This window comes from Cygnus olor, chromosome 3 (genome assembly GCF_009769625.2).
Source record: "Cygnus olor isolate bCygOlo1 chromosome 3, bCygOlo1.pri.v2, whole genome shotgun sequence".
Lineage (NCBI taxonomy): Eukaryota > Metazoa > Chordata > Aves > Anseriformes > Anatidae > Cygnus > Cygnus olor.
The window spans coordinates 109,744,618-109,771,185 of NC_049171.1; the positions used below are offsets into that span (position 1 = coordinate 109,744,618).

The 26,568-nt window shown below is 43.9% G+C and overlaps 1 protein-coding gene across 25 annotated transcripts in view; it reads left to right on the forward strand.

The window, feature by feature from the left end:
- Window positions 1-26,568, forward strand: part of EHBP1 (EH domain binding protein 1) — a 213,215-nt gene that overhangs the window by 25,377 nt on the left and 161,270 nt on the right. For 23 of the 25 annotated variants that reach the window (XM_040554143.1, XM_040554145.1, XM_040554151.1 and 20 more), the window contains exons 3-5: window positions 3,555-3,612; window positions 14,197-14,292; window positions 24,255-24,308. In XM_040554143.1, coding sequence (XP_040410077.1) covers window positions 3,555-3,612; window positions 14,197-14,292; window positions 24,255-24,308 — 208 coding nt within the window. The remainder of the gene's footprint in view (window positions 1-3,554; window positions 3,613-14,196; window positions 14,293-24,254; window positions 24,309-26,568) is intronic. The other 2 variants (XM_040554146.1, XM_040554163.1) reach the window with 1 other exon arrangement.

The following is a 26,568-nucleotide window of genomic DNA, read 5'->3' on the forward strand; positions in this document are numbered from 1 at the left end:
AAATGTTTTAAGTGAGCAGACTGAATTATATGGCTTGGGCACTTCCTAGCATTGCAACATCACTAGGAACCTTCAACCAAATTTGCTGATTAAAATATGAGCTGGGCCTTTTCCTGTTAGGAGCGTATTGGCATGGAAGAACAGTGAGCAGGTTGCAGAAGAGATGGTTGTTCACGGCCTCTCTTGTAAAACCTGTTCAGTGAAGGTATTTTTAAATGGTTGGATTTGTGACTTTCTTGAAGAAAACACCTTAGAGGAATTGCTGGTGTTTTGTTTCAGTGGAGCATGTGGTGTACAGAGCAGGGAAGCTCATCCCTTGGGATCTTCTCTTCCCTCCTCTCCCCATTCCATTTGGCCAAATTTTTGCTCTCCATATTGTGCTTACCTTTCTCTTTTTATTTTGGCAAAGTACCTCTGGCTGTGGATTTCTCAAATACTCACAGCTGAAGGAGTGCTGTGTGCTCAGTACTTAACAAAATAAATACACTGCAGAGAGAGCCTCGGGGAATGACCGGGTGCTGCTGGTGCTCTCCTATCAGCAAGGTTTGTTCTCCATCTGAGCTGAGTCTCTAGTTGTTTTTTTCATGTTAGTGGTTTCTTTTTTTTTTTTTTTTTGTATTCCTGGCAGACGGGATTCTTCAAAATTGGGAAGTAAATCCAGTCTTGGTGGCAACTGTGTGTATGTGACACCGCTCCCACTCGGGAGCTGCGCTGAAGCACCAGCTGTCCCCGGCAGGCTGTGTAAAGCAGAGCAACGCTGTGGTTTAAAAAGAAATGAAAGAATTAAAATTCCATGTAAGGTTGGTTGCCAGCCTGGGACACATGTGCAAGTATCACAGGAGAGGATTGCCCACGTTCTGCTGCCCACGGCTGATTGTTTTATGTCCAGATTCTGAAGGATTCCTGCACCGGGGCTTGTCTATGTTTGACAATTGCTTTGCTACATAAATTTTTCAGAATAAGTGTTGCATCTACATATAGCCACTTCTCTCTCTTTATTTTGTAAAGGCCTCTGGCATAGTCACGTGTCTCTTGTAGAGCACCCCATGATGGACAAGTGGCTGTGGTGCAGGTGTGCATCATTCCTGCTTTGGATTGCCTCCTTCCAGCACTGCTGTTCCTCCTCTTTCCTCGCTTCTCTCCTGTGCTTCATCTACTGGCTGCCCCGTTGGCACACGTGTGTAACAGCTCCTGGGCCTCTCCATCGGGGCTGCCTTCCTGCCCTCCTGCTGTTAGCACGCCAGGACCTGCCTGCGCCCTTCACTTCTGCAGCACGTCCAGCACGGGGGGGGGATCCAGGGCCGTCAGCAGAAAAATCACTTGCGATGCCAATGCGCACAGGGCGAGATGAAAACGGTGCCTGGAGGGGATGGCAGCGCCTCTGCTTTCGCCAGGCCTTCACCTTTGGTTTTTTTGCACCAAAGTGCTCTTCCTCTGGGCCCTGGCCAGCACTGTCCTGCCTCTTCCTGCCCAGGTTGTTGTTGTGGGACGCCTTGGACATGGTCTCATGCTTGGAGAGGGAGTCATCATTGCAGCAGCCACTGGCAGTGCAGAAATGGAACTTCTCCTTGTTTTCCCTGCCTCCTCTTGCTTTTGGCATTAGTCTGTGCTCAGAGGAAAGCTCAGGATCGAGCGAGTCAAAGTAGAACTCAATTTGCTTCACAAGCAGATTTCTTAAATGGGAATAAGTCAGCTTTGAAGTGTGAAGTGAAACAAGTCCAGGAAAAAATGTTTGTCGCAGGCTGGAGGTTTGGGTTGCCTTGCTTCAAGGAGGTCACTTGGGGACATTTTGTTTTCTGGTGGCACAGGCACAGCTCCCCCAGAGCTGACGGGGGGTATGCAGCAGGCAGAACCCAATGCACCTGATGCGCCACCTGAGTGAGAATCCACCCAAGTGTAATGGGTTGTCCTCGTTTACCAAGTGGGGCTTTAAAAGAGAAGCCCCAAGCAGAGCCAACAAACAGTTCGGGCTTCCTAAACAAGCCCTAAGAGTGAGCTGACAGAATTTAAAATGGAGCAGGTTATTTCTTTCCTTTTCTCCCAAGCTGGAAAGTAAGAGAAATGTTAACGGAGTAAGGTGCAAATGCAGAACAGCAAATAAAACCCGCTGTCCTTATGTCCTGCACAGCAACTGTCCTTTACCTGTGACTGTTCTTCAGGATAACTTCAGTTCTGGGGGGATTTGAATGTGAATTGTAGGTGATCTCTTAGTTTTATTGCAGCCTGCAGAAATGATGAACAGCTCAGTGGGAAAGTATGCGGTGTGGTCGCCAGCACTTCAGCAGTGCCTCAGATGAGCTCTCAGCCTGGTAAACCAGTTGGCTTTTCAGTAGAAAAGAGCTGGCTATGAAGTAGATGTGATCTCCCTGCGATTCCGAGTACTCGTGTAGATTTTATTTGGATGCATCTTCTCACGAATGCTTCGAGCATGTAATATCTTCACTTCTTCTATGTACCTTACGTTCTCCCCCCCACACAGGGATTTTTTTTAGCAGGTAACAGACTTTGCTGTTGGCTGTAGAAAGGCAGGGATTGTTCCAGCAGCGTCTCAGAAATGATGGTAGCGATTTTGGCCAGGCAGAGTCGCAGCTTTGGCACGTTTTAGTGGAGATGTGAGCTCTGCTCAAAGTCCTTGGCAGCGTTGGGCTTGCTGATGGAAGTTGTGTCATCAGCCAGGAAACAACGTGGAACAGAGCATCGGGAGGCTCCGGAAGAGGGGTCGTGGGTCTGGAAGTGGGACCAGAAACGTGGTCACAGGATGGGAAGTGGATCACGGGTCAAAAAAAACTTAAGTCCTTGTCAAAATTACCCAGAACAACTGTAGAACTAATAGGGCTGTATTAACCAAGACATAAATCTTCAGAAATTTCAAGAGAAAAGAATTTATACTGTAAGTGTTCTGTATTGAGTTTCCATCTACATTCCTTACAAATGCCAGATAAACAATTGCTTGGAGAGCAACGATGTATTTCAGCATGCTTCTCCTTTTGAGCAGGAGTTGAGGAAGCTCTGATTTATCTGTCTGCAGTCATCCAGGGAGATGTTGAGGAGCGATGCAGTACTTCATTCTCTTGATTTTTGAGGTATTTAAGTAGGAAAAGTAGTCCTCTGAGGATGAAAAAGTGCAACCACCTGTTCGCATTGCTCCTTAGCAGAGTCTTTTCAATCTGTCTGCTTAGAAATTCAAGCTGGAGTTTGCACTGATGTTTATTTTGGGTGCTGGATTGTTTCAAAGGTGTCTTTAAAGAGGCTGGATTTGCAGAAGTGAAGTGTGGACTGAATCCTGTTCGCTGCCCTGTGGGGAGATGCCTCCAGGCAAGGAGAGGAGAAGGATGATATTAGTGTGCTGAATGAAGGACAGCCTTTTTCTATAAATACAACGTTATTTTTCCTGCTAAATGACTGCTTCCAAGAGTATTTTTAGATAAGCTATTTTTAAGAGATAACGTATCCTCTAATGATGTCATTATGTCTGTCTAGCAAGAGTTCTAATATAAACTATTTTCATATTGATTTTGTTGTAAATGAATCTGTTTCTTCCTTTTCTTCAACAGGCAGCCAGATAAACTCGTGGTGGTTTGGACAAGAAGAAGCCGAAGAAAATCCTCTAAGGTTAGTTAATTGCTCATTAAGTCCCAGCTCTGGTGACAAGCAGTCTCAGCTCTTGGAGGGACTGGTCTCTTGAGTGTGGGGAGCAGTAGGAGAAATGAGTAATATTTTAATTTTCTTTTTTCCTTTTAACTCGGTTTAGCCGTAAAGCTGAAAATAAGCTGCTGTTGATGTCAACGCTAATTTATGGAAACACTTAAGTCTGATTTCTGCTTCGGTTGTTTGTTTAGTGCAAGTGTGTCATCAGTTCGATTTCAGTTGTTAATTCCTAGGCAGAATTAGAAAGGAGAATATTTTCCTACTAGAAGTGTCTTAACGACAATATATGTAGTAAAGAATCTGACACCCATGCAATAGATCAAGTGTAAATAAGAGACTGTTTTACAGCTAGAGAATACTACAAATTGAAAGGAATACAAGCAGCCTCTTTCAGGCCTGTCGTATACCTTAGAATTAAATTTTAACACTTTATTCCTACAGACACCGTGAGGAAGCCTGTGAGTTTGTGTCTTGTAGCTAATGACCTGGTAGCCTGAAGAAAGGCAAGTTCAAGTGAAGTCTGTCCAATATTTGGGCACTCATAAAGCTTCTTTTGCATGGGGTTGGGTTTGTTGTGTGCAACAGTCTACAAGCAGAGTAGCCCTCTTTTCTGTGAGCTTCCCTGTACTTTTCTTCCTGCAGCAATGAATCTGCAAGCCTTACAAGACCGCTGTCTCTGTTAAAAGGCGCTTAGTTTGTCTAGACTGCTGGCTTTGACCGCTCTGTCAGCGAGATGCAGTTATCCTGTCTGGAGTCTCCTTTGGGTCTGAGGAGAAGGGGAAGGCGAGACGGACGGTCTGGTCGTGTGGTTCTGTTTCCATAGAAAATGAAGCTAAAAACACATGTCCTACATTTGCACTGAGATTGGAACAAATGGCAGAGATCTCTAAATGTCTGCGGTGTCTAATATGGCCATGTCTTGTGTGGCATTAAATTATTGACTAATGAGAGTACAGTCTGCTGTTAATCGTGGCAGTCAGTTGTTGCGGTGCCTGGGGAGGTGGGGAGGATATTTCACATGTACAGCAGGCCAGCAAAGCTTTGTGAATGCTGTTCACGTTGGAGGATTTCTTCTATCAGCTCGCATCCTCTGGTGTAGGGCTGGCCCCAGCTGTCCAGAAGTTGTCAGGTGAGACGTGGGGAAGCTTGAATGAGCTGGAGGAAAGAAGTGTCCTAGCCCCTGGGTGAGTTTGTGAGGGTGCTCTGGTCTCCTCCTTCCCCTTGAGCAGCAATTTTTCCATATAGCTCAGCAACATGTGCTCGTTCCCCTGCCCCACAGCAGTTGACTTTTACCCTGGTGAGGCCTGTGGCATGTGGTCTTGTTCAGAAGAGGAAGCTTCGGAACACTTCTTTAACGTTTCAGTTAAATAGACATGGTTTAAGCTTGTGTGTGTAACTCAGTGTAATTCTCCCAAGAACTCTGGGACAGGGGGGAGAGGGCTCCCACACTGCAGGAGATACCATGACACTTTTATACACTGAAGAACCTAGATGTTTAGAAAACATGATACATGTTTTCCTGCCCTACTCGGGAGGTAGTTATCTATTTTTAAACTGTTACTCTTCTCTTTCCAGACTTCTTTTTCTGATTGTAATGTGTATTTGCTGTATTTTGTCCTTTAACCTGAGATCTACACTATTCTAAGGTGTCTTTTCTAAAGCCCTGCTACTGACTGAAGGTGACTGCGCAACCAAATGCCTGTTCCAGTGCCTGCATCCAAGCTTCTGCTTTGGGGTATGAAAACCCAAAGGTATTACTTGGTGTGTAAACAAAAAGGTGTGAGCTTAGGCTGGCTCCTTTTCCAAGATAACTGTTCCTGCTTATTTTCCTGTTCTGGAGCACAGCTAGTCAGACTATCCCTCTTTCATTGAAGGATAAAATAGCTCAAGTTACATCATAACATAGGGTATATCCAGCTACTAACTTGTGATGTACGTGTCCGTTGTGGCTTTTCTGTTTGTTTCCTTAAATTTCTGTAGAACAAAGAGAAAAGGTAATATAGAATGGTAAATTCAATATTTACACAACCACCATAACCTGGAAAAGTTTAGTGAAAAGCAGGATATTTGTCCATGAACAATTGGCTTGTTGAGATCTAGGAGATGTTCAGGAACAGCAGGCCTGACAAAGTCCAGCGGAGCTTTGTGAAGTGTTGGGTTTTTGCACATGCTGTTAAGGGCATGATGCTGTAGGCTCCAGGGGTAACATTTCACTGAGCCAAGAGGATTTACCCACGCTAGCTGATCTTTTGGGCTGAGGTCATTTCAGTCAGGCCATGAAATTGTAAGGTATGTATGTCGTCCTGCATCTGTCCTTTCTCTTCCTAACCTGGCAGCGGATGCAACTCTCAGATAAACCGGGAGATTTACCCGAGACTCAGAATCTCTCTCTAATTAATTAATTAATGCCTAGTAATATCCCACAAAGGTGCGTAAAAAGAGGTTGAGTGGCCTTGAGGCCTTGACAGAGGATAGAGTTAATTTTAAAGTTCAGTTGGTTGATACGATTTGAGCTTTTTGGGTCCAAGACTGCAGATCAATAAATGTTCTTGATCTCTTAGTCATCCTGCCAGTAAAATACTTTATTCAACATATTTGTTTCATCTAATTGCTTTCTTGGAAGCAAGTCAAATGAATATTTCCTCTTACTTTATTTTTGACAGACACTGGGAGCAGAGAGTACATTGTATTAATAATTTTCTGTGTTTTTAAGCTTATTTGAGGAGGAAAATGGTTGAGATTTTGCTCTAAAAACTTCTTCAGAGGCTGTGATTTCTTTTCTGTATTTTTCTTGTAGTCAGTGACAATGAGGGATGTCCCTACCAGATCAGTACCAGACTTGCAGAATGCCTGAGGTTGGAGGGGACCTCTGGAGGTCGCCTTGTCCACCAGCAGGGCCACCTACAGCTGCCTGCCCAGGACCAAGTCCAGACAGCTTTTGAAGATCTTCAAGGTTGAATACTCCACATCTCTGGGCTACCCATGCCAGTGCGCCATCACCCACACAGTGCAGGAGTGCTGCATGATGGTCGGGGAACCTCCTGTGCTCCAGTCTGTGCCTCTTGTCCTGGCACTGGGCACCGCTGAGGGGAGCCCGGCTCAGGCTCTTCTCTTTCCCTTCAAGGTCCCCCTGGGCCTTCAATTCTGGAGGCTGAGCCGGGACTGTTCAGTTTCTCCTCTTCCGAGAGATGCTCTAGTTCCTGAATCATCGTAGCGGCCCTTGGCTGGACTCTTTCAAGTAGCTCCGTCTCTCTCTTCAACTGGGAAAGTAGAAGAGAGAAGGTAGTCAAAAATTTAGTCCAGCTTTACAGATGTGTAATAGTACTGTGTGCGTATCCGGGGACTGGCCTGCTGAACTAATGTAACCTTAAGATGCCTTGCAGCCAACAGCTGAGCTCTTGATGTTCTTTCAAGCTCCCCCTTCTTTTTTTCCTGTGATTTTGATGTTGGCACCTTCTGGTCTGCATACTTTCTAAGTAGACTGCTACGAGTCTCTTAATTATTTAAAAAAAAATTAAATCACGGGTAGGCTTGCAACAGCTTTTCAGAGCTCTCCTATACCTTCTTCAACATCCAGGGTTTAGGCAAGGTGGAACCTCTGGCAGGGGTTGTCGCACTGGCCTGTTACACCCTGCTGCTTGGGCCCTGGGTTTTTGGACTTGCCCTTGTTTTGAGCAGGGGAGGAATGTCTTTGTTCTAGCGTAGAACAAGGAAAAATGTGTTGTAAATATGTTTACCTTTATTTCATTCAGATGCTCTTGCATTTCCAGGCTTTGAACTAAGAAATTTCAGTTTGGAAAGGTGCTGCCGTGCTGTCAAGGAGGCACTTTGTGCTGTTCCTGTGAACGCAAGCAGGCTTGTGGTGGAATTAGGCACTTGTGAAGAATCAAATTTGCACTTGCTTCTGAGAGCCTGACAGAATTATTCTTCAAAGATCCTTTCGGTATCAAAGCTGAGAGAAGGTGCCTGTCCTGTGATTCCAGTATTTCTGCTGCAGGTTTCTCGAAAGCTGTTTAAATAGGGAGGAGAAACAACGCTGGGAACGGGGAAAGGACTTGAACAGTAAGAGCGGAGCCAAGAGAAGCAGAGGGACGGGGACTAAAAGGGCCTATATGTAGGGAGTAAAAAGGATCCCTTGTTGTCAGCAAGAGCTGTCTGCCTGGCTTTCCGAGGACATGCCATCAGTAAAGCAGCCGTTGGGCCACCTGTGTTGCTGTCCTTGGCAATCTGTTGCCTTTTCTGGCTACTTCATTGCCAAGTGCCAACCCTTACTCTCAGCTTCTTGGCCCGGCGTTACAAAGGCACGTTGTGACTCGGACGTGCTGCTGAGTGCCTGGGGCCAGCACAGTGCAGTAATGGCACCTCTGGGCCTTCGGGGTTCATTAGTAAATTAGGGCAGTAAGGTAGGGTTGCAAACGCAAGCAGTCAAAACTAGGTTGAGTCACCCTCGTGGTTGGTGCATGCTCTTAGGTGTATGATATAGCCTTTAATAAGGCAACTCTGAACTGTTTTTCTACAACATCGCCTCCTCATTAAGCAGCCAGTGCTTAGGGAGAACGGCGACCGAGCAGCGAGTGAAACTGTTTGCTTGGTAAGGAAGTTGGAGGGTGTTTGTCGAATGAGTTGGAGGACATGAACAGAAGAGACTGCCTCACTGGTATGCGGGAAAATGCTGCCGTGGGGAATTTGGGTTTGTCGCATCCTCAGCTGCAGAACTCCTGGCTGAGGCTAGGTAGAATATTACAGCCAGATTGGAGGTGGTTTTCCATCTGCTGGATTTCTAGGGCACGGCGGCTGACTTGCAGTGGTGTTGAGCAGCCATCGTTGCAGTTGAAGTGAAAAAACATATGCCCTGGAAAACAAAACAGGTTGTTTCATGCTTAGTCCCTACAAAGTAAGGCCGCAATTGAGCTAAGCAGACCATGAAAATTAATGGGCTGGCTATTCTTCCTCTGCTCGTAAATTGTAACACCCTCCTGTTCTCCAGGGATCCCCTAAAATGAAATTTTGGTGACGTTTGGAGGTGCAGTGACTAAAAGGGATGGATGTCCCAGGAAAAAAAAAAACATGAGAAAAATAACTCTGCATTCAGTTTTCTGTATAGGTGAGGCCAGAAACTGCATGAAGAGAAGGGGAGATTGAAGTGCTGCTGCTTAACCAAGCATCATCTGTGCTGGGCAGTGAAGAAGGCAAGGTTTGGCGAAAGAGACGGCATGAATCATGTATTTAAGGGATGTGTCAAGAATGTGCCTGAGTCAAATGAAGCTTGAGCAGCTAGCCCAGCGTTAGCAAAGTGGTTTTCTACAGACTGGTTTTTGTTCATTTTCCAAACGTAGCGGTCATGTAGCTTTTTAGCAGTAATACGTAGGCATGTAGTAATGTTTGTGAGATGTGCACGTTGATGAATTGAAGATATTTGTGGGAAGGCGTGCTTGTGGAAATGCGTGGGAAGGTCTGCGCGTGTCCTCTCCCACTTCTAATGGAGACCAACAGCAGTGGGTTACATGAAAGCCTTCTGGTGTTTGCAGAGCTTTAAACTTTCTTCTTTGGCACGTGCTGGGTTTTTTGGACTGCATCCCGAGGGCGGGATTAGGATGGGAGTGCTGTTCTGGTAGCCAGCCCCTTTAACTGGAGGGCCGAGCACAGCGATTTCAAGATGATCATGGGATGCGGGTTGTGGCACGGCCTTTAATTTGCCTCTTCCCTTTGTGATGCTGAGCTGTGGTACAAAAGAAGACCAGATCACTCGTAGGCTGCCTATTGAGGTTCCCTTTGGTGTGGGAATGGGTCCGGCAGCTTTTTCCGGTCCATCCCTTTCACATCGGGCCTGCTGGCAGCAGGATGGGGCTGACCTCGTGGGGATTTGCCCCACAGAGCAAATTGCAGCAAGGTGCTCTGCTGGCAGTGAGGCACGGGATGAAGGGCCTGGCTGGTCAGTTCCTCCTCTTTCAGCGAAGTAGTCATGAAAATTTTTTCCTCTTCCTGTCTTAAGCGTTGTGCCTGGATAATGCTGAAGAGGGACTGCCTTACAAGCTGAGCTGCCTGAAGTACTACTAGAGCCAGCTCCTATGTGGCTCTTATATCTTAGACAGCCTGCCACAGAGACAAGTAGAAGAGGTGTTTTTTACCTTGTATTTCTTTTTTTTTTCCTTTTCCTCCTGTACTGATCGTAGGCAATTGGCAAAAATTTTATCAGGGAAGGAAAAGTAAGAGCTTACTGACCTGCGGTAAAGCCCCTCCTGGAACTCCAGGTGAGGAGCAATGGTAGGTCTGGTTCTGACTTTAGTTTCTAAACAACAATACTGAGGGCTTGACCATAGGAATGTATTTTTGATTCATAAATATAAACTATTCCAGAATTTGCAGCAGGTTAAAATACTGTGGTCAGCCCTAGGACCGCACAGGGGTCTCACAGTATAGGCTTTTGTGATTACTTAACATTTTGCCTGTGAAAGGTCAGGAAATAAATTTTGTAAAGACGGAAAACTGTGCTCAGCAGTGAGCAGAGGGGATTGTGACATCAGTGGCATATGTGCCAGGTCATGAAATCCCCTACACGTGGCAGCTGGGGAAGTAATCTCCACAACATTAGCCCACTTGCCTGCCTCTGCCTTATCTTCCTCCTGGTGAAGTGATGAGCAGCTGCTGGTGGTATTCATTAACTTCGTGTTTGAAACCAAAGTCCTTGATTGGGACTGACTTCCCTTTTATCTCTTTCATTTAGATTCAAAAGATTGTTCTGTTTGCGGTTTTAATCTCAACATCCGAGCAGTGACTATAAGGAAGGATTAGCTTCAGTCTCATGAGTTTTTTCCAGGAATTGACTAACAATTTCTGATGGAGGGTTGGTGGATTTTGGTATGTTGTTTTTGCTGTCTCCCCCTTCCTCCTCGTAAGGTGACACTGGATATACACTTCCTTATTTTACAGATAATTGATAATAGCTAGCTTTTAGATTTAGCACTCTGCTCCAAAACAACATTTATGACAATACCTGGCTTGTACCAAGTTTCATGGAAATGGACAGCTTTCCAAGACACAAGTACAACGTCGTCATCTTTTCTGGGACCTGTGCTAATTGCTGTTGGCCAGGTTTGCCTGCCAAGAGCAGGAAATGGTTCCTTATGGTCAAGGTCAGCCCCTGGTGGGTAATCTTAAGGGAGGGTGGTATAGTAAAAGCAAACTTCATGTGAGCTATTCTCAATTTCCTTTGTCTGGTCAATGTATATCTGTATAATGAACTACCTAGAGATCCTTCGGTCTTCTAGAACGTTTTACTTTCTGGTACAGTTGTTTCAGCAATGCAGGGAAATACTGCTTTTACATTCAACTCCACTCTGTGCTCCCCAGAAGAAACCACTGGAGAGCAAAAGTTGAGTTTGTCTAACCTGTGGAGGGGGTGAGAGTGGTGTCTGAGGCTCTGCTGTTCCACACAACTGGAGAGTGCAGGCTTACCAAGAGGGGAGTGACTGTACCTTGCTGGTAATGGCTTAGGTGTTACTAGATGTTGAGAGCTTGCACGAGTGCCAGAGCATTTTCTTGAATGGTTCTGGAAATTATTGACTGCTTGAGAGCAGATTGAGTATGCAAGAGTACCAGTAGTTTTGTGTGTAAGCCCTTTGGTGTGTTGTCTGTGCATTATCTACTTTCAGAGGAGCATTGGACATATTACTTATCTGGCCCTGGAAGTTGCTAAATTCAATCTATTTTTAAAGATTCTTCCCTTCCTGTTGGAATCAGAGGCTAAAACCACAGAGGCATCAAGTTTATCTCGCCAGCTCAAACAGAGCGGGACAGTTGTGATGTTCACGGCAGCACGGGTGAGGAGATTGAGGAGCAAGCCATCTGGATTGTAACCATTCTCATTTTAGAGAGAGAACTGGGGAAAGATTTCAAAACTGGGCAGACCAAAGTGCCCGTGGCAGTCTGTAGGATCACCTCCAGGTCCTGTTTTAAACAGCTTTATCCCTCAACAGTCATCCGCTCAGTGCCAGAACGACGCAGTAGGATGTCAGTCACGGTCCGAGCCTATTTATAGGGTATTTCAGCAACCCCTCCCATAGCTCCAGTTTCCTTATTTAAAACCAGCTTTCACACTACAACTTTTCCTCTCCTTTTCCAGTGGCAGAAGAAGGGAGTAGTTGCTTTTCACCTGGCACACAGCAGAGCATTTCTGCTCCTCTGTCCTGGAGGTGGCTCTTGTCCCTCGGGGTTTGGAGCCGTGGCTGGGGAGGGGAGCACTGTGCCTGAGGTGCTCCTGTCTGTTTGACCACTTCTGCTTCATTGGCTTCAGACAGGGGATGAGAGGAAATTGCATTGGGATAACGCTTGCCATGTTAATTTTTAAATTATTGTTGAGCTCTTAGCACTTCTGCTGGGGTTTTCCCCTTTTTTTTCTTTTTTTCCCTTTCTCCTTCCTGACAACCTAGATGTAGTTTTGATGTTACCTTTCTCTGTCATGCTGTTCGTGTGGCACAGTATTTCTTTTTCAAAGCCAAAGGAGGGTTTAATAACATTCAGCTGATCACAGAACAGCTTTGCTCTAAAGGCTCATTAGCTAGGGCTTGTCTCTTGGTTGTTGCTTTTGGTGACATGCTTGTCACAGTGGCAGAAAAATCATATATATATATATATGTGTGTGTGTGTGTGTGTTTATCATCTGTTTCTAGCTCTCCTGGTGGGAGGCAGTGCTGGGAAAGCTCTTGAACTAAAGCTTTGCATGCACCAGTGAGTACTCATTTTCTAGTTTATTTTTTTTATAAACGTGGTTCTCAGCTGAGCAGGCTGTCCATGCCTGGACCTTGGGCATCAAAAGTTTGGTGTGTGTCAGTGTCAGCCGCAGCTATCATAAAAGGATAGCTTCCAGAGGTGCCGTGAGTCCCCAGCAGTTTTGTGAAAACTACTGTGCTCTGTCCTGCTGCTTGTAAAGCAGCTTTTTCTTGTAAGATGCACTTGCAGGGTAAAGCTATGAATGGCGTAGTTTGCTTATTTATTCCGAAGCTCACCCAGGCTTGGCTAAGAATGATGATATTGGATTGAAATTCATGGGATTAAAATTGTAGGAATTGGGTTTTCCCTTCTTTCTTCAGATGCCCCGGGTCCTGTTATTTATTCTGCAAGCAGAAAGCATAGAAACTCGCCAAAATTTCTGCCTAATTCTGAAAATTGGGATCTTTAGGAGCTGGGCTTCTAAGCAGAACACCAAAGGTGGCGAAAATCTGCGATAAATCACAAGAGAGCTGGCAAAGTTCAGCCTCATGTCTCTGCCCAGCTCCTCTGCCTCTCCTTCATCCCTCTGCTCCTCACCCGCGGTGTGCTGATGCTGCGGGCTCTGGTGATGCCCAGCTGAGTGCAGGAGGGCTCGTGGCAGCAGGTGCGTGCCGTGGGGGAACCAGCACTGAGTACCTGCTGCTCACAGCACACAGCAGTGGAGAAGAACTTCCTTTAGGTGCCTGAATAGGGCTGCCTCACACCTTTCCTTCCCACCTTGATGTAGCAAGCTCATGTTTAAAGTTGCCCAGATAAAACCTTAGGGTACCCGAGAACCTGAGGGGCAAGCCCTGCTAACCTTTTACCAGCAAATAGGGGGTTGTAATCTGAAGATCTGAGTGTTGAAAGGAGTATAAAACTAATGAGCAGTGATGCACTAGTGCTTTTTTTAAAAACAAACAAAAAAAAAACCCACTCTGGTTAATTGGCTTCAGATAGCAGTAGTGATATTGTTCATTCTTTCCTAATGAAACTTGATCAGACCTTTAATAATGCCCTGGCTTCTCAGCAGTCACTTGTGCATCAGCAGCCATCCCTCTTGTGTTTTACAGCATCACAGAAGGGATTAAGTTAAGCTTGGAAAAAAAAAAAAAAGGATACTTGCTCTGAAACAGAAATACTTGCACCTGGCATTTTTCAGGACCAGCTGTTACAATTTCAGCATCAATCAGGCATCAACCCAAACTGATGCTTAAAGCTGAACAAGTTTCTCAGTCTATTTTGCTATGTTTTTAAATGATCCTTCTAGGTGTAGGTACCCCAGCATATTAATTCTTAAGGATTTCCATGTTGTAGTAGCATGTAATCTGTGTTATAAACCGTTGTTTGGTGTTTTCTCAAAAGTCTCTTTTGGCTCTAAGTCTAAAGATGGCCATGCCTTGCACTGTGTGCTGCACTCGTCATATTTTCTTTAAATAAAACATTCCCTCATCTGGGTAAAACCAAAATAAAGTTCAACTTGTTACAGAAGCTCTGTCCTTACAGACTTGATTTTTTGCAAGACTTTGAGCATCCTGCTGTATACTTAAAGACCAGAGCTTAGGACCTTGTAAGGAACAACTTCAGTTCACTGGAAAAACTGTTGCTAGTGGTTTGGGTTTCCTTGCTTATCATTCTTAATGATGTCCTTTACAGTTTTCTGTGGAGTCATATGTTTAAGAAAGCTGCTTTTTTGGAATTGGTAACTTGTTAGCTCTGTCTGCACGTGCTGGGTCCCGTGGTAGTCGAGTCAGCACTTCTATAATGGGTTTAAGACAACTGTTCCTTTTCTTTCTGTAGGCTCATAGCTGGCAGCCCGGAATCAAAAACCCGTACCGTGGAGTGGTCATATGGCCTGTTCCTGAAAATGTTGAAATTACTGTGACGCTTTTTAAGGTATGTTTTTGAAGCATCATCTTTCCTATTTCATAAGCAACTTAAAAAAAAAAAAAAATAAATCATATTGGAAATATCATCTTATGTTCACAAAGGCCTAATGTTTGTGAGTTTAAGTCGTTAACTGCACAACCTTAGGTCCACAGCTTAAATCCAGGAGAGAAGGATGGTCTGTGCCCTGCCAAAGCTTGCTTTTGCAGTTTAGTTAACACATTAAATTATCCCATTGAGCTGCTTACAGCTAGTCGTTGGCACTGACTTTAGTACGTGTGTGAGTATGCACGTAGTACGTGTGCAAGTGCTTGGCAAAGGTTTAGTCTGGTTGGTTTTCTTTAAATACTATAAGCCAGAAGTCATCAAAGCACAAGCATTTCTAGACTTCCTTGTTCAGCTGCAGTGCAGTGACCCTATTTCTTACACTCTTGATTAGGGAACAGGATCCAGCTTCAAATTTCACAGTATTTGGTATGTCACACAAACGTCACACTACTTACCTTAGCTCAATCTTAAGAGTGGATTTGGAGTATTTGAGCAGTAAAGGGAATTTCAGGTTTTGCAGGGGATGTTTTTAAGGGGCTGCATTTATTCTATTAAAAAAAAAAGTTTGTGGCTGCAAAGCAATGAGAGAAATTGGTTGTTATGCTAGAATTTAATTCCCAAATATTGTTGGACAGAGTCCTTTCTGCATAAAGAAAAAATGCAGCTTTGGATGTGTGACAGCACAGGAGGTTGCCCAGGAGGCTGAGGGTTTTCTTCTGGGATTTTCATTCTGGTAGCTCTTTCTCGTTCTTTTATCTAGTGTCTCCAGCTACATTTTGGCTGTCCTCATTTGTAATTTACAGTTTAGGGCAGCAGTAACATTTTTTTTCCAATTAGTAGTATTTATATGTCTGGTCTGGGGACTTCATCCCTGAAAAACTACTTAGAGGTAGCTTCTAGTTAGTCACTAAATTCACAAATGTGAATTTATTACTTGGTTCATTAAGCTTAAAAGGGCGGGGGGGTTCTCTCCTATATGTTTTTTTGTCCTTGCACGGCCAATGAAAAGAAATTTCCTGGGCTGCTGGTGACGCTATCATAAATTTGTCTCTCTTTGTAGCAGACGCATAGTCTTCAGCTGAGGTTCAAAAGTTCACTAGCAAAAATTGTTTGCCTTTGCATGCTTCAAGGGCCTCTGCTTGGGTTAAGACGTTTAAGACCATTAAGTGACCACGCTGCGTGTCTGTATAAGCTGAATATGGTTATGTAATGCGTTAGACGTTACTTAATATTTTTTTAACGTGTAAAGTGAAGTAGAAATATACACAATTATTGAACGTGTATGCAATAACGTGTTACGTGAAGAGTTAGACCTGAAGTTTCATTTGAGTGCAGTTGGGTGATGCAGTGGCTGTGCAATACAAGCGTCTCCCACCCTTCTGCAGTCCCACGCTGCCTTTTCATCCCTAGCTGTGGCGCTGAAGGGCTGCATGTTGTAGTGTGAGGCTGGCAGCAGGCAGCGAGGGGAGAGAAGGAGCCAGTGTCAGGTGTTACTAGAGCCTGAAACTACAGCCTGAACTCGCCCTGCACTGTGCCTCTCCAGACGGCTGTTTGCTGGACATCCTCCTCTCCTGCTCTTCCCAGAAACGAGTCTGTCTCTGTCCTGCCCATCACAAAGGTTGGTCTGGGAGGAGAGGAAGGAGCGTGAGAAACCCCAGAGGCTTTGTGTGCTGGTAATGGTACGCACTGAGGGGAACGAGCACAAGTTTTGCTTGATCTCAATACTTTGATTATAAAAGAAGTGCCATAGTCTTAGGCAGCTCTTGCATAAATCTGCTTTAACAGCTCCTCAGGCTCCTCCAGCGAGAGTGCCTGTAAGTGCCCAAACCCCCTTTTTCTCTGTGAGGACACACAGGTGTGTTACAGAGCAGAGTCTCTTGAGCAGGCTGGGTAATGCACCAGAAGCACTTATCTCTGTGAGCACAGCAGCCTGCCTGGATGAATGGCCGCGAGTGAGGAATTATTGCAGGCAGCGTGGTGTCAGCACGGCTTATGCTGCGGCCGCTTGGCTCAGCGCTACAGCAGCACTTCGGCTCTAGTGTGGGCTCTGTCCTCACACCTGGAGAGCTGCTCTTTGTGCAGCTGGTATGTTCTGGGCAAAGACAGTCAAAAGGAAATAGCTATTTTCTGCAGGGTTGATGGATCGGCCAGCCAGTGCTGGAGGAGTGCAAAGAGAAGCGTGTATAGTAGCAGACTGCATCAGCTGTTTTGGGAGCTGACTTCCAAGACAGGTATTTGTATCGTTTCCTCCTCTGGAAGGAGGGAGGCTAAAAGGAGCAGTAAAGCTCAGGAAAAGAGGTGGCTCACTTTGCAGTTCTGTAAAAGCCCCTTCAGGAGCCACTTCCCTGTGAAGAAGAGTGAGTGCTGAACATTTATCACTTCGCAATAACTGCACTTAACATGGCCTTGTTGTTTAACAAGCAGTAGCTGTCCCCTTTCGCTACAGCCTGAGAAGCTAAGGCAAGCTGCTGGCTCCACGTCCAGGCTGGCAGAGCCTCCTGATGGGAGCAGGTTGCTCCGACAGAGCTTTGTAGCAATCACAGATAACAAAGTAGCGCGGTGGTGCTGTTTGAAATGGAAGTGCAGGGACGGGAAAGAGCAGACTCCAAAATAGACAGCTACGTGTTTGGGGAAATGATTCACACAGTAGTGGCTGTGCATTTGTAAGTGGCTGTTGAAACGTGTTGCTGGTGGGATTAGGAGATAAGTTGAGGTTTCAAGTGCTGATGAGAATGTTAAGAATATCCTCTTCAGTAGTCACCTGTGGACACTTGAGAGCTGGCTAGTGAAGTGATTGTGATGGGTCAGCAGACAAGATACTTGGCATTATCTGCACATCCCTATTTTGGGTGTTAGCTTGTTGCCAACCGTGTATCTGTAATTCAAGCAGAGCAAGTATTGAAGAGACAATAACCTTCATTTTGAAAATTTTCACTTCAAATAAATAAACTTTTTCCTTTCCCTTAAGTTTGGATTGCTGGTAAAACTTTAGAATGCTCTGGAGTCATGTAGGGAAAAAGCATCAAATGGATGTACTGATTCAGCCTCCCCTAGCTAGCTCTAGCTCCCGTCCAGCCAGCCAGCTGAAGTGCTAATTACATAAAAAATTCCACTTGTTCTGAAAATGTCCCTGCTTTCTCTGCTGCGCTGTACGTTGCTGTTTGGTTATGCCTTGGATTTCCCAACCAAAACGGGAAGAAAGAGGCACTGTTAAAGAACAAACCTATTGTGCATTTTAAGTCCATGATTTGTAGTGCTTTCATAGAAAGATCCCCAAATGCCAGAAAAGCTCACTGAATTCACATTTTTCATTGTTGCCATGGTAGCACTCCAGAAGTTCATTTTTAGAGTCCCTGCATAAGCAAGGTTTAACTGCCGTATGTGAAACCATATATATTTGCTTGTGTTCTTATGTACAAACACACACCTATATTACCTTAGAGAGATTTTAAATGAGATTTTTTTTCTGCCTCAGGTGAGGCCAACGCTTTTAGCAAAGCCAAGTGAATGTCGATTGCACCATGAGGATTTAAATTGCAAGGTCATTATTTTCTAGCTTAAAAGCCAATTGAGCTTCCCAAGCTAATATGTTTGTTCATTGAGAGTAAGCGTGGACTTTGCTTCACTGGGTTACAAAAAGCACTCGTTCTGTCAGTAATACACATGGTTTGTCACACCAGTGCGCTGTTGCAACAGCAGGGAAGATCACCAGCTCTTCGTTTCAAAGTTGGGAAGAAAGACGCTTTAAAAGGCAGAGTAAAATAAGAATAAAATAGACATCGGAAGGAGACTTGTAGTAGTCGAAAGTATTCCCATCCCCACATACGTCTCTGAATAAATCACATGAGAGGTTAGTAGATGAGGTTAGCAGTGCCAGGTAATCGAGAGATGCCAGCCCCATCCCACAGTGGTGGAGCTGTTGTCAGCTTCTGGGCTGTTCCTGAAATCCCACCTTTCCCCAGCAATCTGAAGGGGGTGGTGTGTGTCTTGTGGCTCGCAGTCCTCGAGGAGTTTGCTGTACAGATCACCTCCTGCAGTTTTGGGGGGCCGTGGGACAGCTGGAAGAGGGAAAAGTAGGTTCACTGAGGCAGAAGGGCAAATGTATCGGGGGGGAATTCTGTAACTTTGGCTTTGTTTGAGGCTGAATATATATATGTATATATATATATATATACACACATGTAGAGAGAAACTTAAGTTTATAACTTCAGATATTAAAAAATAAGGACAGCTGACTAGTATGCATGTCATCAGTTATTCTCAGAAACAAGCTGTAATGCATGTGATATATTTTGTTTGTGAAACACCCTAGTATTTTCTACTCCGAGATTAACAGGCAGCCCACTAGCTTTCTACAGATCTAGATGTCCCGTAGTACCGCACAGGACAGTCATTTTTCAGCTGACACGTGGTACACAGTTTCTTTGTCATAATCAAAATCTAACTGAAAAAGCTGCTTCTCCTCCTTGGTGGCTTTTTTTCCATCAAGTTGATAGATTTGTTATACATCACACTCAAATTCACGTAATTTACCTTGCTATAAACTAATGCCTTTATTTCACTAGCGTTACCTTCCAACATAGCCAGTCTTTCTTAAGAGAAAAAAGCCTTCAGTAACACCATTCCCTAGAAGTGAAGAGTGAAGCCCAGGTTCAGAAGATACTTGTTTCAGCTCAGGAGAGACCAGTGGTTTCACCTGACTCCTGGGAGGTTAATCCATAAGAGAAGAAACAGCCACATAGACAAGATAAGATGTTGTGTATCAGGTATAAAAGTCAAGCTCAGGGATGTGAGAAGTGCAAAATTCCATTTGCGTACTAAATTTAATACCAGGGTTAGTGTGGGCGCTAACTGTAAAACTGGAGTTAAAAGAAAAAGTCAGCCTTGTTGTCTTTCTAGTCCAGAGGCTGTACAGGCAAGTGTGAGCTTGGAGTAGCAATGCACAGGGACAGGTCTGCTTGGTGCTCGCTGCCTTCTGGAAGCTCAGCTGAACAGAAGCTGACCAGAGCTGTGTGTGATGTTTCTAGGCTAATCAGGCCTCTGCAAACAACATTGGAAGTGACAAGAATTGGGTCAAATTTTGAGGCTTCTGCAGTTTCAAACAGTCAACTACAACCACTGAAGACAGATGTTGGTGTACCCAGAGCATCTGCTGGAGGTCACTGGCAGAGGAAGATCAAACCCCGTCATCGCTTGATCTGATTCAGCATGACAGGCCTTAAGTCTTTTTATTCCCCCAGAAGAAAGACCGAAGATTAAGGCTGGTATGAAGTGATATAATTGAAAGACAAGCTTCAAAAGCCAGGAAAGCTTAGGGAGGAGGCATGGGGAAGGAAGGAGGAATGCAGCAGATGGTAAGTCTGAAGATTTTCCCCACCTGCTCTGGCTGCTGCTTAGGAGGAGCAGCAGTCCCTTGTTTGCCAATACCTTTCTTTCATTTCCGTTATGAGAGAAGCAGCAATAACTGTGAAGATAACTTTTAAACTATTACTGGAGATGGGTAAACTTCGCTCAGTCTTCTGAAACCACTTCCTACCCTGTAGAAAGCATCTCCTTCTCGGCAAAGCCCCTTGAAGAATGGGCTGGTGATGACCTGGTAAAAAAAAACAGGAAAAATGGGATGCACAAATGTCTTGTTGCTTTCCTTTTGCCCTAGCACAGAAGGACTGGCTGTTTTATGGCAGTTGGTGCGTGGATGGGCAGAATAGAGGTGCAGAAGGAGGCTGATGGGTGGGATTGCAGAGGAAGGTTTCTGGGACTGAGTTGAGGGTCAGCGTACCTCTAGGAAGGTAGTTGAGAGTTCCCAGGTAAGCACGATATGGCTAGGCTTCAGCTGGTGGACCCAAATGCTCCACTGACTTTGAGAAGGGAGTGGGGAACATGGTTATCTGAGGATATCTAATGGGTATCTCACTGTAGGAGAGCTGTAAGGTGATCTTCTCTCCTTTGCACAGTTCTCTACTCTTGGCTTCCCACCCAAGCATCGCTTTTGAGCGCTAAGATCATCTGCTTGCCAGAGCAAAGAAAAAGGAAGGGCTGAGGGGGAAGAAGGCTCCAAAACTTAGTTGAAGATGCCAAAAAAGAGCATCATACTGAGAGGTTAATGTGTGTGGAAAGAAAAACAAGAAAACAAGCCCCATTTCTTGATACCGAGAATGATGATTTAAAAAAATAATAATAATGAGAAGAAATGACGAGTCTTCTAATCCATTCACCCAAATACAGTTTTCAATTCGAGGTAAAAGTGCAATAAATCTTGGATGGAGTGTAGCTCTGCTTCTGCAAGAGATTGTTAGAGAACTATCCGTTTGGCTCTTGCCTCCTCATGCTCCTTCTGTGTTAGTAAGGTAGCGATGGTATTGAGGCACTTTCAGCCTGAGAAGAATATTACACTGTTTGTTTCTTGAGCTTTTTAGGTAATTTTCATTAGCGTTTGCTTTCAGAAGGGAGCAGGGGAGTGAGGTCTGTCTGTAACTCTTGTCATCAGGTGTTTCCAGCAGCACGTTTTCAGTGATGAGCTGCATCTGCTTGCAGGTGAGGTGGGGTTTTGTGTGCTGTGTTATCTGGGAGGACTTTCACATGGTGAAAACTTGAAAGGCTGTAATAGTTGTTACTACTAGGGTGATTCTTTGCACAGCAGTGCTATTTTTCCTAGGAAGTAGTCAGCTGTACAGCCCTCAAATGATAGTTTGCTGCATTCATCACTTGAGTTTTGTGTGAGAGCTGAATAAAGAGTTAGGGGTTAGCCATGCAATAATGAGGGAAGTACATGCTGTTATGCTTTTTACTGGTATTTACCCTCTGCAAATCCAAAATAAGCCAAAGAATTAGGCAGATTTATAAAGGCATCGTTTTTATAGAGACCACACATGGAAGTGTTAGCCCGAAGGGTGGAATGGTGGTTGCAATAGAAACTATTGTAGGGTTAATTATAGAAATATCTGCTAATGCTGACCACATAATCGAGTTGTAAATTAGCTAGAAATAGGACAATGTGTGCTGCTCCCTGGATTTCTCCTAAAAGCATTTTAGTGAGAAGAGTGAAGCTGCTTACTTGTCTATTGCAACTAAATGCCAAGGCTGATCTGTATAAGCTTATTTGGGGCTTTATGTTTCTGAGTCATTTTAAGACTAACAAGAAATGTGGCTCTTTAATAACAAAGAACATATTTATGTTTAAATCTGAAATACCTTACATGTACACAAAGTGTCCAAGTCTTAGCATGCTTCATGCCATCTGGATTTTTGGTTGTTCGTTAGAGAAGCCCTTGAAATTTTTCACTTTTCTTTTTTGTTCTGTGTAATTGGTGTCTGGGGGTAATAGACTGGATTTAACTTTCTTGAGGTGTTCGCTTCTCTGTAAAGTGCATGCTAGCATGTTAAACACGGAGAAGTCTCTCTGATATACAGTATGATTTTGCTCTATCAGACTATCAAAAGTGTACAGCAGAGCACCTGATTCTGTGGCCTTCAGAGGTCGGAATCAGCATTAGTGCCATCAATAGAAGGGCTTAGTTTTTCTTTATAGATTGTCGTCTTGCATGGACAAAATAACAAGTGCTTGGTTTGTTACGCAGGATAAAATACCAGGCCCTGAGTTTGCAAGGAGTTTATGGAAACCTGCAAGCTTGCCTTAATAGGTTTTGGAAGTTATGAAGAAAATTGAGCAAGATGAACTCTTTAAGAGTTTAGTCACATATTAAGGAGTAGCATATTAAACCTGAAGTGATTAATGATCCTATTAAATCTCATTATGTCGTTTTATGCTGTATCAGAGGAAGCAATTAAACAAAAAGGTAGTTGCCCCAGGTTAACTTGTGAAAATGATAAGTATTTAATAGCTGGATTACAGAAAATGATATCGTTGGAATTGATGTGAGATACAGCAAAGCAGCAGGTAGCGTGTTCTTTATTTACATAATGCAGAACTGCACAAAGCTGATTAACGTGATGGATGTATGATTACATAATCTGATATTTACAAGTATGTTAATTGGAACATGGAGATACCTAGGTATCTTATTGTTTGTATCTAGCTGCCCTTCTGTCTTTAAGGCTAGTGGTACAGTATGTTTTTACACTCATTTGTAGTATTCAAATTACTCCGATTTTTAAAAATCTATTGAGATTTATTCATATAGCAAAAGAAATCATATCAGATTTTGATATCAATTTCTAGTACCATGGTTTTTATTGAAACTGCATGCCATTGCTGGAGCAGTACGTTTAAAAATGCGTATTGCGCGTGACGCCTGTGGATGTGGCTGTTAAATACGCAGCTAATGCTGGTGCCCAAGGCTGAATTCACCCTGTGTGGTTGATGCCCAGTGGCACTGCTGCTGCGTGAAGAGCTGGTGTTTTACAGGGGCTGCACCCAGCAGCAAACTTCCTTTGCTGGATTTTGTTGGAAGCACTGCGCTGGAAGAGATGAGGTGATAGATGTCCTCTTGGATTTTATTGTAGTTCAGTTGAAGAGGAGGCGTATTTAAGAGTACTCTTTTCCAACTATTTTGAGTGCTGGAGGGAGAAAATAACTGTTCTTTTCTGGAGCTGTTTATGCTGTAAACTTCCTGTTTTCTAAATTTTTTGTGTGTTTGATGAGAGCTAGTTAAAGAGCATTGTTTCTCGTACTGGGTTACAGTCCCTGTAATGACTGCATGTCAGACTTGAAGGCAAAACTAGGGTTAACTTGCTAGTTAAAGCAAAGACCCGAATAAGGTGATACTCAGATAAGGCTGTGATGATTGAATGTGAGACTTGCAGTGTCCTGGGAGGGAAGGAGGGAGGGCACCACTGCAGATACACAAGGCAGAAGCAAAATCTCTCGATCCATTGTCTTAATTTACAGCAGCAAGACAGAATTAATGTAGTGTCATCAATGGACTTCAGGCAGAAGCATGAAAACTCTGGGGGTACTGAGGGATCTCACCGAGTGTGATGAAGGCAGTTATAGGGGAGTGACGTTTATCTGCAATTATCTAAAGCATGCAAGTGTCAGAGGCAAATGAATAGTTGAGGGGTTTCCTGTAACCAGACATAATGGGATAAAATTGAGGTATAGCAAAATGAGTCTTCCTGTTAAGAAGAAAGGCTAAAGTTATGTTCCTTGCAAGAGAACATTACTTTGTTATAGCTGCTCAGAAGTACAACTGGATGATAAATTAATGACGTTAAAATATATACATATTTCTTAAGGTAAGATCCTTGATAAAGGCATGAAGGGGATGACTTACATTTTCTTACATTATCTTGATTTCAGACAACACGATGTAGACTACACCACTGCACTGAGAGCTCGTGAAATTGGAAATAAATGCCAAATCTGTGAAACTCATTATTTGTCTTCCTGTTGGTGAAAACAGTTGTTGTTCCTTGAGTGTAATGTAATAGAAACATTGTGAAGGAAGGACAGGTGTCTAAGTAATCTGCAGTGAAGTGCAGTGCTCAGCTGAAGCTGTGGCTCTGGATCTCCGCTCATGCTTTGAGCACAAGGTGGTGGGGACGATGGTTTGGATGCTTGCTGTAGGTGGGTGCCTTCTCAGGCCAGGGAGGAGCAGCACTTTCCTCCACAGTTCTCTGTGAGATGTGGATGTGTTGTACTTATTGGAAGGTGGAATGTTAGAATTCAAGTGACATTTGTTTATTCTTTGCCTGGGATGAAAGGAAATAAAATTACGGGCATATATCAGAAGAAACCTCGTGTGTGTATCCGTAGGAGGCTTTATTAAATCTTTGGCAGTTTTACACCAACTTGTTTGTCATCTCCTTGACATCTGTTGAAACCTACCTCCTAGCTGAAATATTTCCCTCCATCATCTTCAGTGGGTAAAAATATTTCTGAGTGTATAAAAATCTTGGCTGAATTTCTCTCTGTGGCACCCTGGATTATTTTTAGACTTAAGTTCTCTGGTTTGTTTTTCTAGGATCCCCACGCTGAAGAGTTTGAAGACAAAGAATGGACGTTTGTCATAGAGAATGTAAGCTGGAATGTTATGTTTTTTTTATACATGTGAGACAATGATTAATAAAGAAAAGCTGTCCAAATGCTGGAAGAGGCTTGAGTAAAATTTGGGCTGCTGAGACACGGTAAAACCTTGTTCCACAGTAATGAAGGCTTATTAAAATGCCCATTCTTACGTCCTGGTTAAGTATAGGTAAGTGGGGTAGGGTACTGCACTGCTTAAATTCTCTCCCTGTAAGCATCAGTCGTCTTTGCATTATTTTGTGTGAGCACTGGAGTAAACAAGTTAGAGCTGGGTTATGACTCATGGTTTTATGGGTTATGACACATTATTTTTCTATGAGCTGGGGAGTGAACAAGTCTGAGCTGGGCTGTGACATCTGTACATCTCGCTCTGCAGTGCACCCTTCTCTGTTTTGAATGCCACTTGGGAAGTTTTGTCATCTGCGTTTTATAACGCAGGGTGGAGAGGTGGGACTAGCAGTGGTTGCCTTAGAAAAGAACAAGAGAAGCATGACGTGCCTGTGCTCTCCTGGATCCCTGTCTTGCATGGGGCTGCATGAGGGCTGCAGTGTGTGCCCAGCAAAACCCAAAAAGGTGGTTCCTGTGAAGCTCAGCCTAGAGGAGCCGTGAGCTCCCACAGCTTCCCATAGAGCCGAGCTCCTGAGCGCTGTACAAACAACAGGCTTTGCCAAATGGCAGGGCTTAATGTTATGTGGAGCAAGTGCTTCGTGAGCTCCTTTTTTCTGTTCTGTCCTCCACGTTGGACTGCAACCCCAAGTTTGTCTCATTAATATAGTTTCATTCTGGGCTGTTTCTCAGTAACTCGATTTAGTTTTTATTTTTGTAGCTTTAAAAAATGCTCGTATACCGAGTTGCAGTAATGTCACAGTTGGAGCACTGAGGTATGCAAAAGCAATGGAATTTGCCTGTTACAGTTATTTTTGCCTTAAAAAAAAAAAAAGCTGCTTTTTCTTTCTTTTGATATCAGAAGTGATTTGGGTGTTGAAAGCAAAGGTTTATTCTGATTGCCAGTGACCGATCATTTAAAAGGGCTGACAGCCAAGTGCAATTTATACTTTGCTTTTAAATGTCACGTTTCTATTTTCGTTGATGGGACTTGGGAACACAAAACACAGTTTAGTTACTGCTTCCTGGAGTTTCCTTTTCCATCTCACTTAGTTTATTTTAATCAGGGAAGTCTCCATCACCAATTGTCACTGTACAAGTTGCTCTGGATAAAACAATGTCAGTATATGTCTCAGCCAACCCCTCTGGGTATAGCTGGATTTCCTGTGATGTTGCAGCAGACTTTTCAGAAGTTTATAGCACACATATAGACTTCATGTTCCTTAATAGCACATGGCTTTTTCATATGTTGTTGGATGATGTCTAGAGGTGGCAGCAAGACGTCTGATGCATGCTGTTCTCACTTTGAGCCTCAAATCTTCGCTGAGCTGCAGTAACACTTGCAAGGTGGGAGGTTTTGCTTGGGTTGCTGTGCCCCAAAACACACAGCCTCTGACAAAGCAGATGGAAATGGTTCCAGTAGGTATCAGTTACGGAGCAGTCTTTTGTTATGTGCGGGCTTATTCTTTACAACCACAGTTATGCCATTAGTTCATCCCATGAGAACTGCCAAATGTTTGCTGGTAGATGCTTATTGTTGGATTAGAGCAGTTAATCTAAACAGCACTGAGAAATACTCAGTTTATTAAATAGCATTACTGCAGAAATTGAGACCTTAAGCAACAATAAAACTGGTTGCTTTTGGTCCCCCTGCCCCCCCTACAGAAAGCTGTAGATACTGCCAACAAAATCTGCTCTGCAAATATACTTGAAATTATGGAGAAACTTTTTTCCAAGAGTAACAGCTCCACTTAGTGGTAGATGAAAATATGTTCATCTGTTGCAGCAAGTAACGTCTGATTCAATGGCTGGTTGATGTTTCAGAGCACAAAACACCTGCTTGTTCAACATTTGGGAACTGAGAGACTGGAGGTTAATCTTCCTGCTTCCTAAACTGTTGATTTACTAATTTCGGGCTTAATGTAATATTTTTCTGGTTTTAAAGAAAAATATTTGTCACTGAATTGGGAAAGGACAGGTTACCTTTGGGCAGGGTACGTTTACAGTCCTTTGGGAGCCTTTCCTTTTTGTCCAAATACATTCTCTGCCCTCAGAGTCTGCAGGGCTTCCCTTCCTTTTTAGTTAGCAACACTGAGAATGCAGGATGCTAAACATTTAGGGATGTTCTTCCATTATGAAGCAATTTG